Source organism: Anomalospiza imberbis, chromosome 11 (assembly GCF_031753505.1).
Source record: "Anomalospiza imberbis isolate Cuckoo-Finch-1a 21T00152 chromosome 11, ASM3175350v1, whole genome shotgun sequence".
NCBI classification, from domain to species: Eukaryota; Metazoa; Chordata; class Aves; order Passeriformes; family Viduidae; genus Anomalospiza; species Anomalospiza imberbis.
Window position 1 is genome coordinate 13,321,525 of NC_089691.1, and position 15,207 is coordinate 13,336,731.

Here is a 15,207-nt window from a genome sequence, read left to right on the forward strand (position 1 = left end):
GGAAGCAGCTCTCACTCATTTGGACTCTCCCACAATGATTTCAGACTGAAGGCCTTGAATCAAACGTGTGGCTGGTTTGGTAGTGTGTTCCAAGGTCTTCTCAAGGCCTTCCAAGGAAGCAGAGGTCCACGGTGCTGCCCCTGAAATAGTTGCTCCCCCAGACTCCCAAAGCACTATATTCATCATTGCTTCTGTGCAGTGATTTTGCAGACTCTCCTCTTGTACCTGGAGCACCTGTGGGCTTGGCGGCTCCTGATGTGGCCATGGAATTGTCCTGCTGCTCTGGAAGCTCCTACTCCTTGTACTGCACAGATCTGTGGGCCAGATTGTCTTCCTGGCAGGGAGCAATGCATGCCCCCAGGCAGCATGTTCACTTCAGGAGACTGAAGATACCACAACAGAAAGGAAAAGGGCTGGGAACTGGAAAAGGGATTGTAAAAGAGTGAGGGCTCCAGCACGCTGGAGGACAGCAGAGCTCTCTGTGGGTCGCAGGTGTTTGATAAAGGGTGTTGTGGCAGGGCAGCCAAGGGTAAGGGGAATGATGTCGCCATGGGAGCACGTTATGATGGAGCTTTTAGTTAACTTCCCTCTAAGGGAAACCAAGTCAGAAGACTCCTCTGCAAGCTGAGCTAAATCCTTCTGTAGATGTAGTTAGGCTGGAGGAGCCTGAGGCTGGACAACAAATCCTTGATCCTCACAGACTTTGCTGTCCTCAGTTGTGCCCTCTCTGTGCCTGTAGCAGAGTCGGAGCAAAGGTTGCTCAGTGATTAGTGCTTCTGGAGTAGCTCTCCCTGCACTTTGCAGCCACTTTAACTTGTGTCCTCAACAATTTTAGACACTGTAAGCTGAACTCTTCCCCAGAGTCTTACTAGGGAGGAGTTTGGCTTTGTAATCCTACTAGGACAGACATACTGCCCATAATTCACTGTTTCATCATGGGCAAAACTGCCCTTAACCGAGCAAGCTGCCTCCAGGAGTCATGACACTTAGAGGACTATTAAAAATAGCTGCTGTCTTTGCATAAATAACTATTGATGTCTTAAAGTAAGAGCAGAGATCATGCAGCACTGTTGTAATAAAAATAGCATAGCTTTCACATGGTGCAAGCACTGAATATCCCCATTTTTTTCCCCCAGACATGCTACTATTCTTTACAATTCTGAAATTAAAAATAGTTTGAAGAACTTTCAGGTACCATGCTGCCATAGACAATACTGGCTGCCAGCCAGCCAGCTACCAACATTGAAGGGACAGGTAAATAATTAGTCTTTAACTGAAGATATCCATCTGCTTTGTGGCACAATTAATTCCAGTTTAATTCAGAGGTTTGTGAGTATTTGGTTTCTGAAACCCAATGCCATTTTTATTGTGGGACATTTATATAGCGTCCTCATCAGTACTGCTTTGTAAAACTAGTGCAGCCCAGGTATAATTGACCACACAGATGCATTAACCTCTTCACGTTGAACTTCTCAGCCTGGCTGGATATATAATAGTGCAGCCTGACATTTCAGTTCATTTGAATTAATGTTTCGTGCAAATCACATGCTTGCTTGAGCAGCAGTAAAAGGGGGTTAAGAAAATCAGGCTTTATATCAGGAGACTTACCTCTTGGTATCACATGCTGCAGGTCTTATTTCTGAAGATTTTATTTTGAAGTTCAAAACCTTAAAGGCTTACACACATATTAATACATAAGGGATAAGTGTAATAAGTTAATTAGGGTTGAACAAAACCTCTGATTGTCTGGTGCTGGCCAACTGTTTATAAATATTTGGTGATCAGCAGACTTTATTTGTCCAAATCCCAAGAAAGACCATCACATGCTAATGGCATGTAATCCTGAAGGGAGTAACACAAAAAAAACTAAACAAAATCTAGAGCAGCTGCCTCTGCCTTTAAGAGCAAATGTAAGAGTTTTTAAAATAATTTCATATTCTTCTTTTGATGTTCTTCTGTACAGTCTCTTCAGTGTTAATTATTCTTGCCCATCCAACATGAAAGGGTGCTTCACCTTTCCTGGTTTAAAAGGTCCTGTCTGCATTCACTTGATTAATGAGCTGGAATATCCCCCAAGGATTGCATAACTCCCTTCATTTTATTTTTGTTTATGTTGTAGAGCCAGTTACAGCTCCTGTTACATTTCCATATTGCACACACTAGAACATATTAGTGTTCAAGGGTCAAGAACTCCTGTTTATAACAAACTCAGCCCCAGCCTGTTGTCCCATTGATTATATATGAGTGACAGTTAATGACAGTATCAGACTATAAATCTGAATGACTAACAACTCTGTGTGTGTGGTGTGAAGGTAGCTGAGTGGGCTTGGCTGAATCTCAGTAGCATGGGGGTTATGTAACAAAATTGAAGAGTTATTAGCACAGCCCAGCTCATGCTTCTTCCTGAACTTAAATTTACAGGGTCAAAAATCCAGGTTGAGTGCTTCTGCAAAAATATGCAGGGCCAGAAGTCATAAAACAATTATAATGCTGAAGCTTCCCTAGTAATTCTGAGCATATTCCTTGACGAAGTCAGTCCTTTGTGAGATGGGATAAGCAAGAAAAGCAGAGAAAAGCAAGATATCTGTCTGTCAGTCACCCACTGGGATGTCTTACAAAAAATCTTGAAAGAATTGCAGGGGCAAACTCTAGGAGAGATGGCCACTTGCTTTTAGTTCCACAGTAAAAAACAAAGAAGTCTTAGCTGAATGCATTAATAAAGCTCCCTATTCCAAAAGGCATTTGCAGTTAATTATTCACTGTTTCCCGAGAGCCAACTCTATAGATTGCCTTTTTAATATGAAGTGCCCCTTTGACTGGAAAATTGCCATTTATTTTCAAAAAAGGCATAGAAGGTTGCGGCTGAACTTTTTCATTTTATAAATGTATTTTCTTCTTTTGTATATGCACAGCAGGTTTTTCCTTTGTTTCTTTAGGCTCAGGTGAAGCAAGACTGCAACTTTATGCCAAATATTCATTACTGAGGGGGTTCTCATAACTATTGAATAGCTGTGCTGATTAGGGCAGACTTACCCTGTCTGGTGCCATTAGTCCTTTTCCATAACAAAATACACGTTCAGAGAGAAGAAAGCATTTGGTGTGAGAACTTGGTCACACAGGTAATCCAAGTGAGTTTGGCAAACAGAGACGCAAAAACAGATGGGCAAGAGTTTGAGTCCTATTAAACTGGTCAATCCGGGGCTTTTTCCAAAAACTAATTGCAGATTTTCCATCAGTGACTTCATTCACTATTATTTCCATGGTAATAGCAAAAAAAAAAAAAAAAAAAAAAAATTCATTAGTTCAGGGGAAAATGAAACCACCATGGTCTGTCTTGTACTGGATCCCCATGCAAAGCTGTTCACACCACACACATGGGCCTGACCCAGACTGCTCTGGGCTCTGCTCTCCATGACTCTGGTGAATGAAAGTGCCTGACTTTTACAGCTGTCTGAAAGTAAATTTTAACTAATAATTAATAAAAAAATTTGTTAGATAGCAAGTTCACTTCTGTAGTCTTGGGGTAAGCTATTTCTTTGGTAATTGAGGTCAAAACTTCTCTTTGACTAAAAAAACCTTACAGAGTTTACTGGGTTCATTTGCAGAGTTTTAGCTCAGTGAACAGTAAGAAACAGTTTGTTCTTTTATATAGTTGACAAATGAAGTGTTGAGTATGACAAGGCCTGCACAGTGTATGAGGGCAGTGTATGTTGCATGAAATTATTTGAAAAATAGTTTAAGTATTTAATGGTAAGCCATGGGAATTTTGAAAATAATTACTATTTCCCCTCTGGATCAGACTCTTTTAATGGTCAGATGTTGCTCCCTTAAAACACAGCTCAGGAATTACTTTTTATTTATTAACCTAAGTGAGGGAATAAAATTTCTCAAATAATCTGGTGTTAGCTAAATGAGACCACGGTGTTGGGGGTGCTGAGGGCAGGTGGCAGCACCCGAGCGGTGTTTGTTTGGTGGGGGGCCCAAGGGAAGAACAGATAATGGCTCCAGCCTGCAAAGCTGCATGGCCTGACACTTCCTTGCACTGCTTTTTCCCTTTCCTTCTCATGGCAGCCTTGCTAATGAGCTGAAAAGGAGCAGAAACATGTGGATACAGGTCAGCTGCAAGTGTCCACGATGGAGACGTGGTGTGTACTACTGCCAGACAGCTTCACTGGGCCAAGTTGGTCTTCAATCTTCAAGAAAGCAAATACTCCTTTATCTCATATTGGGGTGGTCATAGGCTCCTAAAAAGAGCTTACATTTTTTAAATGTTGTGCAGTATATTGATTTAAGGAGTCCCACTGACATAGGGGAGATGTAGGGTTGCAAAGCACAGCTTTGTTCACATAAGCCACTGACTTAGCACATTTTGAGAGCAGAGATCTGCCTGTGCATCAGCTGCCCTGCGCACCATCATGTCTTCTTAGCCATCACAACCAGAGTCTGCATCAACTGAGCTCCTGCATCTCTCTTCTTTTGTTTTCTTTCAAATATTCAGGCGCAATGTGCTGAGCTTGTCCTCGGGAATTGAAGATATTGGTATTATCAAGTGGGATCTAGCACTGTGTCTCCTCCTTGTGTGGGTGATATGTTTCTTCTGCATTTGGAAAGGAGTCAAATCCACTGGGAAGGTAAGTGGTGTTTTACCCATGCTAAAATCATTGCAGTTAGATATCAGGAATACAAAGTAATGCTGTTCTGGAAGATATTAATTTCCTGGAAAAACTGTATTTTTCCATTGACTAAGAGAATTCAACTGACTTTTGAGTGTCCAAAATGCCAGTGAGTCAAGTAGCCACTACTGGAAGGGCATCAAGAAGCAGATACAAACAGAGATTGAGCCCCACTTCAGCTCTCAGAGGACGAACATCCCACTGATGTCATGAGTGCAGAAGGTCTCAGGCTTGTGGTGGGTGGTGCTCTGCACTGTGTGTTTGTGTTCTCACTCCAGTCAAGTTCATCCCAGTGCAGCAGGATGGATACTAACAGAGCTGTGGTAGGGGTGTTGTGGGGGCACAGTATTTTGAAATGCTGCTCGCTTACAGAAGAGCTCTGTGGAGACACGCAAGGCTAAACTTAGGTACTCGTTCAGGAACATTGTCACTAACAAAGATCCTGCATAGCTTGTGGGTTTGGTCCCATCACATGCTCTTCAGAATCATGTTTTCCTATAAAGCATAACAGTTGCATCACTCCTGAACATCCTGCTCCATTGCAAGTCTTGGTCAGTCACGTGGTGTGAAGCATAATACTATTCCCCCTTGCATTCAGTAGTGTTTTTATACCTATTTTCATAAGTTTTTGAAGCCATTGTGTTTGTGTAATTCTTAGCTTTCAAAATCGTTGCTTGAGGCAGTGTTCAGATAAGTCTGACAGAGGAGAAGGGATCTCAAAATACTAAGTTCCCCACATTTCTTCTCAGCTAGGTGGAAGTGACCCCATTAGTGCCCCTCCTAAGAAAAAGGCCACAGTGTGAACTCATCTTTTATAAGTCCCCAGAGAAGTCAGGGGGAGAAATTCCAGTGCCTCAGCTGCAAAGAGAGCATCATTTAGCAGGTTTAGCTTGTTGCACACTGCAGGATCAACCAGGAGACAAAACTTTGTAGGAAGCCAGACCTCATGAGTTCCACTGTTGACTAAACCACTTGCTTTACTGCAGTTTCTGCCTTGCTTTCTGTGATTTTTATCAATGGGCCTCATTAAAGAGCTGGTCCCTTGTCCTGGATTCCCTCCACCTTTCCCCCAAAGAGCAGCTTCCACACCTGTAAAGCACACATTGACAAAAATGTTTGTTTCTCTATTCCTTCTGACTGATATGACTCAGTGAGGAGTTTGTACAAGTTTTGTAGTAAAGGTGGATGCAGGAAATCTCCTGCAGCAGCAGGGTGGAAATGAACATTTCTGCAGCACCTTTGACAACCCTGGTGTCTGCTCAGAAAAGGCTCTGGTAGCAGAGAGAGGCATTCCAAGCTCCCTGTGGTACTATTTCCACTCCCCATGAAGATAAAAGGTTAAAAACAGGTCTGTTAAAATCAGATCATCTAAAAATCTGTGTTCTCTGCAAATCCTGCAAAATGGTCTCATGTCTAAAGCAGGGTGGTTGGTAGGAATTCCCTCGCTGCTCTCTGCGGCGTCAGAGCTCGTGCGGGTGTGCAGCCAAAGACCAACAAAACCATTGGAAAGTCTCCGGTTGACTCCATTAACTTTGGGGTCAAACAAAAGTAAACTGTAAACTCTAATGGAGGACTTGAATTATTTGAAAAGTTGAGTTTACTTTAGTAGAGGGTTGTTTATAGCACTTTCCTGCTTTCCAGCGTGTTAATGCCTCTTTGGAGAGCAGGGTGGGGGTGGGGGGAAGATGTAGCTTTAAAATCTTTTAGTTAAACCTTTGGACAAATGAATATGAAATGATGATGAAAAATATTAGTTATACTTAAGTTTTAGATAATGTGCTTTATCTTAAAAATTCCTGCAGCATTGTGAGAGAATCTCTACCTGCAGTACAAAGACCTCTCTGTGGGTTTTTGTTCATTCAGTTCCTGCAAATACGTCAAAGCTTTTTTTTTTTTCCCTTTGGTAAGAAAACTTTGATTTTGTCATAGTCCTGGCTTTTTAAAAAAAAAAAGAAGGTGCAGAAATCCTCCTTTTATCCTGGTTTTGGTGAAACGACTAATGTGCAATACATGTTATTTGTAGAAAATATACAGAAAACTCAAAGAGATAATTAAAAAGGGCATGTATGAAAAAAATTTCCTTTCATTCTATGAAATCAACCAACCCTCTCTGTGAATTATTATGGCAATGTAGGCTTTGAATTCTCATTATTCTCAGAGGACACACTTATGAAGAAAAATGGAGCATCCTGGGAGCTTTGCAGTAGTTAAGCAAATTCTGGAAAACAAAAATACATTTTAACTCATGGCAGCAAACTGTAATTACCTGGGGGAATCATCCGACTCCAAGAAAAATGCCCTTTCTTGGACAGTAGTGACTGTAGCACAGCAGTTATATAAAAAATGAGGGAAAGCGCTGATGAGCAAAGAAAGCAAAATGTTAGAGGTCAAAAAGTGTGGGTCTAAAGATAGAACTGTCCAAATGCAAGCTCAATTAACCCTCGTGCTGGAGATGAAAGCAAAGGGCTCTTTCATCAAATGAATGAGGAGATAACAAGAAGAGAAGTAGGCTGTTATTCAAAGAGAGTGGGAATAGAGGTTAAAGATAATGAAGACATATTTTCAAACTGGATGAATAGAGCCTTAGTTTCCAGTAATGATGTTGCTGAATAGGCAGCAAGGGCAAGAATTAAGTTATAGGACTGGAAATTACCACTGTTGTGGCTGATGCCAACCTGAAGGGCTTGATGTGTTCAAGGAGATAGGGAGGGAGACACAGGAGCAAGGACAAAATTACCTTCACCTCTGAACACAGTTCCTGGGGAGGTTGAGTGTAGGAGCAGCAGTGGGGCTGCACAGCAAGGTCAGAGGTAGCAGCAGAACTTGCAAAACAGTTTGCCGTTTGGAAGTTTTAAAGTTCCAATAAAGAATGAGGTAATAATGTTTCAGTTAATGTTACTCAGTGAGTAAACCTTTTCACTTCCCTCCAGAGGTGCACTTGTCATGTGAGGCAGACAAACGCAAAGGTGGGATTTGAACAAAGTCATGAATTGTATAAAATCATGTGTGATGTGACCATTGATTGGGCCCGTGGAGGGATTCATGCATTGCCCTCAGGCCAAAGGCAATCAGGTGTTAAAGACCATTAAACTAAAGGTAGACACAGAAACTCAGGTCAGACCCTTTTTAGGTATGAGGGGTCTTTGAATTCCCATTGTTAGACCTCTCTTGGTTCTGGAGCTTTGGCTGCCACAGACTAAATGTGCTTTTTTTCTTTTCTTATTTCCAGGTAGTGTACATCACTGCCACATTCCCATTCATCATGCTCCTTGTTCTACTCATCCGTGGCGTGACCCTGCCTGGAGCTGCAGAAGGCATCAAGTTTTATCTTTACCCTGATATCTCACGATTAGCTGACCCACAGGTACAGAAGCAGGAGTGGGGAGCGGGATGATTTCCTGTGCGAAGGGGGATGGTGGAGGGTGATGGTGCTGATGTAATGGCAATCAATTTTTTTCCACAGTCTTTAGAGGTCCAAATATAGCATGAACTTTAATGCTGGGTTATATTTTCCAGAGCTCTGCTTGAGAAGGTCACTGTGAAATGTGTTAATGCATCTTTCCATGTGTATGTTTGTGTGTGTATGCGTGTGTATTTTTTTTTGTGTCAAAGGATTCTGAGGCTGTAGACTCTGTCCCGTTATACAATCTCAGCTTTCTTGTTGGTAAGGTAAGGGACATGCATTTTTTTAATGAGGATAGTCTTTAGTTTCAAAGGAGAGACACGTGAGCTTCACAGATGGAGCAACAAGCGACAACTGTGAGTACCAGTGTCACTTATCTCCCACTGCTCAATAGGAGGAGATTGGGAGACAAGTGAATGAAATTACAGGAGAATGAAAAGCCATGCAGAGGTGGAGAAAATGCTTTCTGAGGCACAGGAACTACTGTTTGATTAGCCCTGGCTAGTGGGAGCCAGGCTCACTCTTTTTGTATAGATAGAAATTCTGTCTGTGCTCACAGAGTGCAAGTATGGGATGCTTGAGCAAATTAGCATTGTTTCAGCCAACAGTGTTCATGTGAGAAATGAAAAAAAAAATACAATACTCCCTCATGAATAAAAAAGAAAAGAAAACAAGGAATCTTTGAAAATAATAAAATGTTTGTCACAGTGATAGGAAATAACATCTGCCTTTGCTCTTTCTTTCTAATGAGTATTAGGTTAAAATAAAACTCCAATGGTCTCTAAAGGGCTGAAGTAGAAAAAGGGTAATTGAAAGAAATATCATGAAAATTTGGTTCATTGTCTAGTCTTGTCCTCTTTTACAAGACGCTCTTTTCACAGGAGACATTATATTTTATGATTTAATCTTCTTTTATGGGACCCTATCATTTTTATGATCTACTGTTAGCCCTAACCAGAGTGTCAGCAGATAATGTAGGAGAGGTTCATGTGAGCTGGCTGGCTCCCACCCACAGTCTAGCAAAAGCATTGCTCTGAGGAGACCGTAGTTTCCTCAGTCTTCCCAGCAAGGTGCTAGGAAGTGATGGTGGGAGGGAGGAGGTAATGGTCCTCAGTCTACATTCTCACTTACTCAAACTCCTTGGTGGTTTCCACTGGTGTTAGCAGACTTCAATTTGCAGAAAGAAGAGAACAGATGGGATTCAGAGGATGTGTTTTTATAGCTTGCTATGTATTTACTAGCCAAGAAGTTCATAGTGTACGGTCATTTCACTCTGTATGTGTTTTTTTTAATGTAATCAGGACAAAGAATCATGAGACCAAGATCAGATATGTATCTTATAAAGTGCATTGTATTTTGCTTGTTTTCCCCCCACCCCTATGGCTTTTTATCTTGCATTTGAACAGGTACAAAAACAACCAGAAAGTTAGAAAAATAAACAGACCAAATACACAAACCTGTTTCTCAAGCTTTTCACATCTTCAGTCTAAGGAATCTGTCGGCTGACTCTAACTGAAATGAGTTACAGGAGAAATGAGCAATGTTATAAATACTTCTGCATTTCCTATTGCACTGAAACACGTTTATTGCTGCGCCAACAGGAAGGATCAGCTGAATGACTAAGAAACTAGAAATACTGAGCATCTCTGGGGAGGGGAAACAGGAACTGTTTTAGAGATTATGTTCTTCTGGGTTCTGATGCTAACAATTCTCTTTTCCTTGTGAAAGCCAAACTTGCAAATGTGTTGTTCTCTTTCCCAGTCTCCCTGGTCCTTTAGCTTTCACCCTCAATGAAAACAATTATTTTGTTGATTTTGCTTAGTTTGAACTGTGTGTTTGTGTTGATTATTGCAATGCAACGATGCTGGTAATAACAGTATTTCTGTCTTTCCCTTTAGGTCTGGATAGATGCAGGGACACAAATCTTCTTCTCATATGCAATCTGCTTAGGAGCAATGACTTCCCTGGGGAGCTACAACAAGTACAAATACAACTGCTATAGGCAAGTTTCCATCCAAGGGGGTTTAGTGTTTTAGCTAAATGATGTAAATAAAGTAGGGACAATGGGTTAATTTTTTTTTTAATTAACTTGCTCCATGACATATGTGTGACTTAGGGACTGTTTGCTGCTGGGATGCCTGAACAGTGGTACCAGTTTTGTGTCTGGCTTCGCAATTTTTTCCGTCCTGGGCTTCATGGCACAAGAGCAAGGGGTGAACATTGCTGATGTGGCAGAGTCAGGTACGATGGTGTTGGTGGCAGTGGTGGTGGGCACTGCCGCCCAGCGTGTGAGCAAAGTTCTGCAGACTCAATCAGCTAACATCTTAGTGATAAAACAGAACAAGATTTCCCATAATTGCCAGAAAAAATAAGCACGTTGTTGATTTGGGCTTTAATCTAGAGTAGTGAGGGTTAGCTGGGGTTGTACTGTTTGATTAACAGGGCAGCAAACACATTTCCTAGAGTATGCTAATCCATTTGAGTTGAGATTAGAGCTAAGATAACTACACCATTATCCAGGGTCCAGAATGTCACTGATTCAAGAATTTATTCCATCCTTCTTTTCAGTCTACCTTTATTTTTATTCAAATGCAAATTGCCAGTGTTTATGTATTTTTATAGCTTAGTGTTGCTTGCTCACGGCACTTGAGCCGTGATTAGTACCTTGGCCTTTTGAAGGGACATACACACATACATTCCCAAGTATCACTGAAAGGCAAGAGAAGTTGGAGAACTCCATCTCCAGGGTTTTGTGGACCATTTCACCCACAGGAACTCTAGGTGTTGCAATCCTGCACTTGTTCTCTGTAGCGTCACTGTGAGGTTGACAGAGCTGTCAAAGTCCATTTTGAAACCTGATGTACACTTAAACTCCTCCCTTATTTCAGAAGTGTTCTTCCCATTAGCATTCACTTATGCACATGCAGATGTAGAAGCTCAATCCTCATAGCTTGTGACTGTATTTCAAGCAAAACAGATGACATTTTTCCTCTGTCCATTTCTAATCCATGAGGGCAGGTGTAACCATGTGTTTTCACATAGAACAGACAGATTAGTTAGGAATTACCATGGAAAAACAACGAATCAGGCCTTGACAGCCATGAGGCTAAAAGTTAATCAGATTCTAGTAATAGCAATGTCACCTGAGTGCACTTTTGATATTTCTTTCTAATTTTTTGAGCACTTTAAATTCACCTGCATAGAATTGGAAAGCTTTCCTCTGCAAACATGCTGTTAAAATGAAAAAGTCAATATGTCTTCTGATGACATGGCTCTGGCAGTTAAGTCTTTAAGAAAAATTTCTCACTTCACAAGGGCTAATGAAAAACTAATGACATTGCTGGATTCTTGGGTGGCTGCAATTGGCATAGCTCTTGCAAGTGCAATTAGTAACAATCTTGGCCATAATGCTTATTTTGATTGGAGGTTGATTGCTTTGTTTGGAAACAGGAAGCAAGGGAATAATCCTATTGAATGAATCATAAATAGCCCTATTTTTTTATTTATATGTAGGTGGATCAATTCCAAGAGTAGTGTTTTTAAGTATTTGTACATTAGGTTTTTATCTGGTCAATATTTATTCTTTTATTATATCTCTGATAGAGGCAGCTATATTCCTGTCACCTGACATTTCTAGAATTAAACAATTCTGTAGTAACACTGGATTGTGAAGTAATCTTTAAACACAAATTAACTCGCTTAGTGATTAAATACTAAGTGTTCAAATACTTTTTCCAACACCTCAAAAAGCATTTTTTTAAAGGAGGGTTTAATAGCTCATTATAGGGACAGCAAGGGCACAGACTAGCATCTGAACTCGGCTTTTGATTTTTTGCATATTTTGTTGTCTACTCTTTTATTTAAATCCATGTCACCGATGGCCAGAGATTGCAACTGTCTCACCATGCAGTGGGTGCCCATCACTGCCGGTCTTTGGCTAAGTCCTAGGGGACGTTTTTACGTGACAGCAAACACTACTGAAGTTATCCAAAAGTATCCAAACCACTTCCCATTTGTTTTCTTGCTGCTTTTCTCAGAGAGATAAGTGCAGAGCCACTGAAGACATTTGGTCCCCCTGGGATGAGTGTCCCAGGACCTGCATGGGGCTCTGGGAGAAGTTTTTCTTGCTTTTTCTTAGCACAGGAGGATTCAGCAGGTGCTTGAGCCTCTCTTTTCTGGCCTTGCCTTTTTTGGTTTCTTTTGATGCAAGGTCAGAACTGCTCCCCTGGGTCAGGAAAAAGCAAGCAGAGGTGCTGCCACTTGGCTGCAGCGCTTGGCAGAAGATGTTGTTCACAGGGCTGAGACCCCATCTCCGCCCAGCGAGTTAAATTCCTCCTGCCCTATCCATGACACCATTTGTTTGCCCTCCTGAAAGCCGTGGGAGCATCAGCAAATTTGCTGACAGCAGAATCTCATGGCCACATTTTTTCCCAGTGCCAAATTCAATGTTGGTGCCATGTGCCTGGGACACACTTGTCAGCCAGGGCTGGCTCCTGCTGAAAGCACTGGCCACTGCTGGCCTTCACTGGCTTTAGCAAGTTTAATCAACAGTTAACTCAGACTTCTGACTCCTGATTGAAAGCAGATTTTGAACAAAATAGCTGCTTTTTCTTTTCAGAAGTTCTTTTAAAGATAGAGAGGAAAGCAGTGGGGGCTCAACAAAACCATCGTGAGTCCTGTCTAATACGTGTGGCCTCTATTTGGCTGGAAAAAATACTTTACCACCCATGCAATTTGTAGCACTGTTACACCAGCACAATATTTGCTTTTTTTTTTTTTTTTTTTTTTTTTTTTTTTTTTTTTTTTTTTTAATTCCATTTGCAAACAAATTCAGATTAAGCTTGTCTGACAATAGTGCCTTGGGTTTCCTGGTGCCTGCCTGGTCTCTGCCTCTGCAGCTCTCCAGCCATGCCACAGCACCCCATGGCAATCGGCCAGTGTGTGGGCTGGGATCATAGCAGTGCTCCCTGGCTTTTCATAGCAGCCACAAGTGCTTCACTTTTGCAAAACACTCTTCAAAACAACAGGGTTTCAAATTAAATACAAATTTTAGATTATTTATGTTTCGGTTGAGGGCTTGCCAGGAACATTTTCTTTCACATGGACTTTTTATATTTCAACACTTAGCTTCAAAGGAAAATCAAAATCAGCTCAGGGCTTAGGGCACTTGGTGTTAGTTGGTATCACAGTGCAAGAACAGTTTAACTGGCCAAAGCATACAAATTGTAGCAAATTTTGAGGAGAGCAGTTTTACATCTGTCTCATCAATTGCACAGATCAGCTGCAAATGCCATCTGTTAGCAGCTCTCCCTCAGAGAGGATCTACTGTATCCACTGAATTAAGGGGGATAAAAAGCAAAGCTCCCCAAAATTTGAGACATTCACCAATTTTTTGGTATCTTCTGTCGTATAAAATTTTAGTTGTGTTTCATTAAAATAAAATTAGTTGTTTGATTGTTGGCTAATTTGTATTTATTTATGTTCAAATATTTTCAGTGACTGAAAGTTTTCTTTAGTTTGAAAAAAAAGTCATCTCATTTTACCTGTTTCTTTTGCTTCTTTTTTCCCTTCTCTCTTGTTGGAAAGGAAAAGTGGGAGGTAGGAAGAGCAGTGTTAGAGATTTTTCTGCACAGATCAGAGATAAGATTTTTTTTTTTTGGTCCCACACTGCAGCATCTTTTAAAAAATCCTTTTCCCATTGCAAAATTACATGAATCCACTTGAAAACTGGCACTTTGAAGGCTCCCCAAAGTAAACAAGCAGATGAGCCAGGCATTCCTGGTTTCACTCTGAATTGTAATCTGCCCTCAGAATTTTTTGTCAGCCTCACCAAATTTCTTCATCTCCTCTGAGAGCCTGCCATAAATGCAGAGTTGCCAGTGTTCCGGTCTCCCACTGGCAGAGGGCTCTTCCTCTTTCCACAAAAACTCTCACAAAGGATGGCTGATAGCACCTGGCTCCAGGTGAGGGTGCCTCTGGAGATGAGCACTGTGCCTGTGCTCCATGTGTGGGTACGAGTGAGGTGACACCTGGTCACAGGGCAGGCCAGACCCCACCTAGGAAGGAGTACTCCACACTTTGGGTTCCAGAGCAGAGAACCTGGGCACTCAGCCCCAAGCAGTCAGCCACAGCCCCACTGGTCCTCCTACACTTGCAGCCCAGCCTGCAGCTGGGGCTGATGATGGTTATGCTCAGTGTCACCATGGCATGTCCATGTAGGCTGGCCTCAGTAGGGGCAGATGGTGTAGCAGCATGGGGAAGCAATTTTACACAGAGTGATTTCACACCCCAGCAGTTCCTAACAGCAGTTTTCTCAATTTTTAGTTGATAAAATTAAGAGTAGCCTGATCACTCAGTGCAGCAGGAAGGGTTTGCAGAAGAGAAGGAGCAAACTCCTTAGAGTGCAAACCCCAGTTTAGAAAAGCCATGCAGGGTTTAGAGGTAGCGTACAGAGAGAGGCAGTTGTTGTGCTAGTGGAAAGCCCAGGGAATGTTTATAGCAGAGTCCCCTTCCCTGCATGCTAGAGTTTCATCATCATCATCTTCATCATGACCATGTGGGCTAGCAGTGGGATTCTGCCATTCCCTTGGGTCACCCTTGGTCCCCCAGCCCCCAAGACTGTCCTGTGTCCGTGCAGGGCAAGTGTAGGACGCCTCCATTATTGGCATGTTTGAGACAGATGTTAAAACTGGAGATCTGTTAGCACTGGCCTTGGGGTTTTGCCCGTGGTTTCTGCTGTAGTCATGCGTGCTTCGATTTCAGATAAAAGAGCCAAACTCTTTCATTCCTGGTATTTCCAGCTGCGTTTGGATTTATCTGAACGGAACCAAGCATTCCTGAATTTGAGGGTGGCTACCTTTACCAAAGAGCTGGTACTTACTACTTTTCTTCCCTTCCCTTCCCTCCTCCCTATTTTCTGTTTCTCTAGGTCCAGGCCTGGCCTTCATTGCCTACCCAAAAGCTGTGTCCATGATGCCACTGCCCACCTTTTGGGCAATCCTTTTTTTTATTATGCTTCTGTTGCTTGGACTGGATAGCCAGGTTAGTACAATGGATAAGGGATGTGTGACTTATTGTGTCAGCACTGCTCACTGAGAAAAGCTGGTTTTACAGGCGTGAATTAACAAGAGA

At 41.9% G+C, this 15,207-nt stretch overlaps 1 protein-coding gene across 9 annotated transcripts in view; it reads left to right on the forward strand.

Moving 5' to 3' along the window:
* SLC6A6 (solute carrier family 6 member 6) overlaps positions 1-15,207 on the forward strand; it is a 93,546-nt gene that overhangs the window by 64,208 nt on the left and 14,131 nt on the right. For all 9 annotated transcript variants that reach the window (XM_068201989.1, XM_068201985.1, XM_068201986.1 and 6 more), the window contains 5 exons: positions 4,499-4,631; positions 7,903-8,037; positions 9,975-10,078; positions 10,193-10,317; positions 15,005-15,117. In XM_068201989.1, the coding sequence (XP_068058090.1) occupies positions 4,499-4,631; positions 7,903-8,037; positions 9,975-10,078; positions 10,193-10,317; positions 15,005-15,117 (610 nt within the window). The remainder of the gene's footprint in view (positions 1-4,498; positions 4,632-7,902; positions 8,038-9,974; positions 10,079-10,192; positions 10,318-15,004; positions 15,118-15,207) is intronic.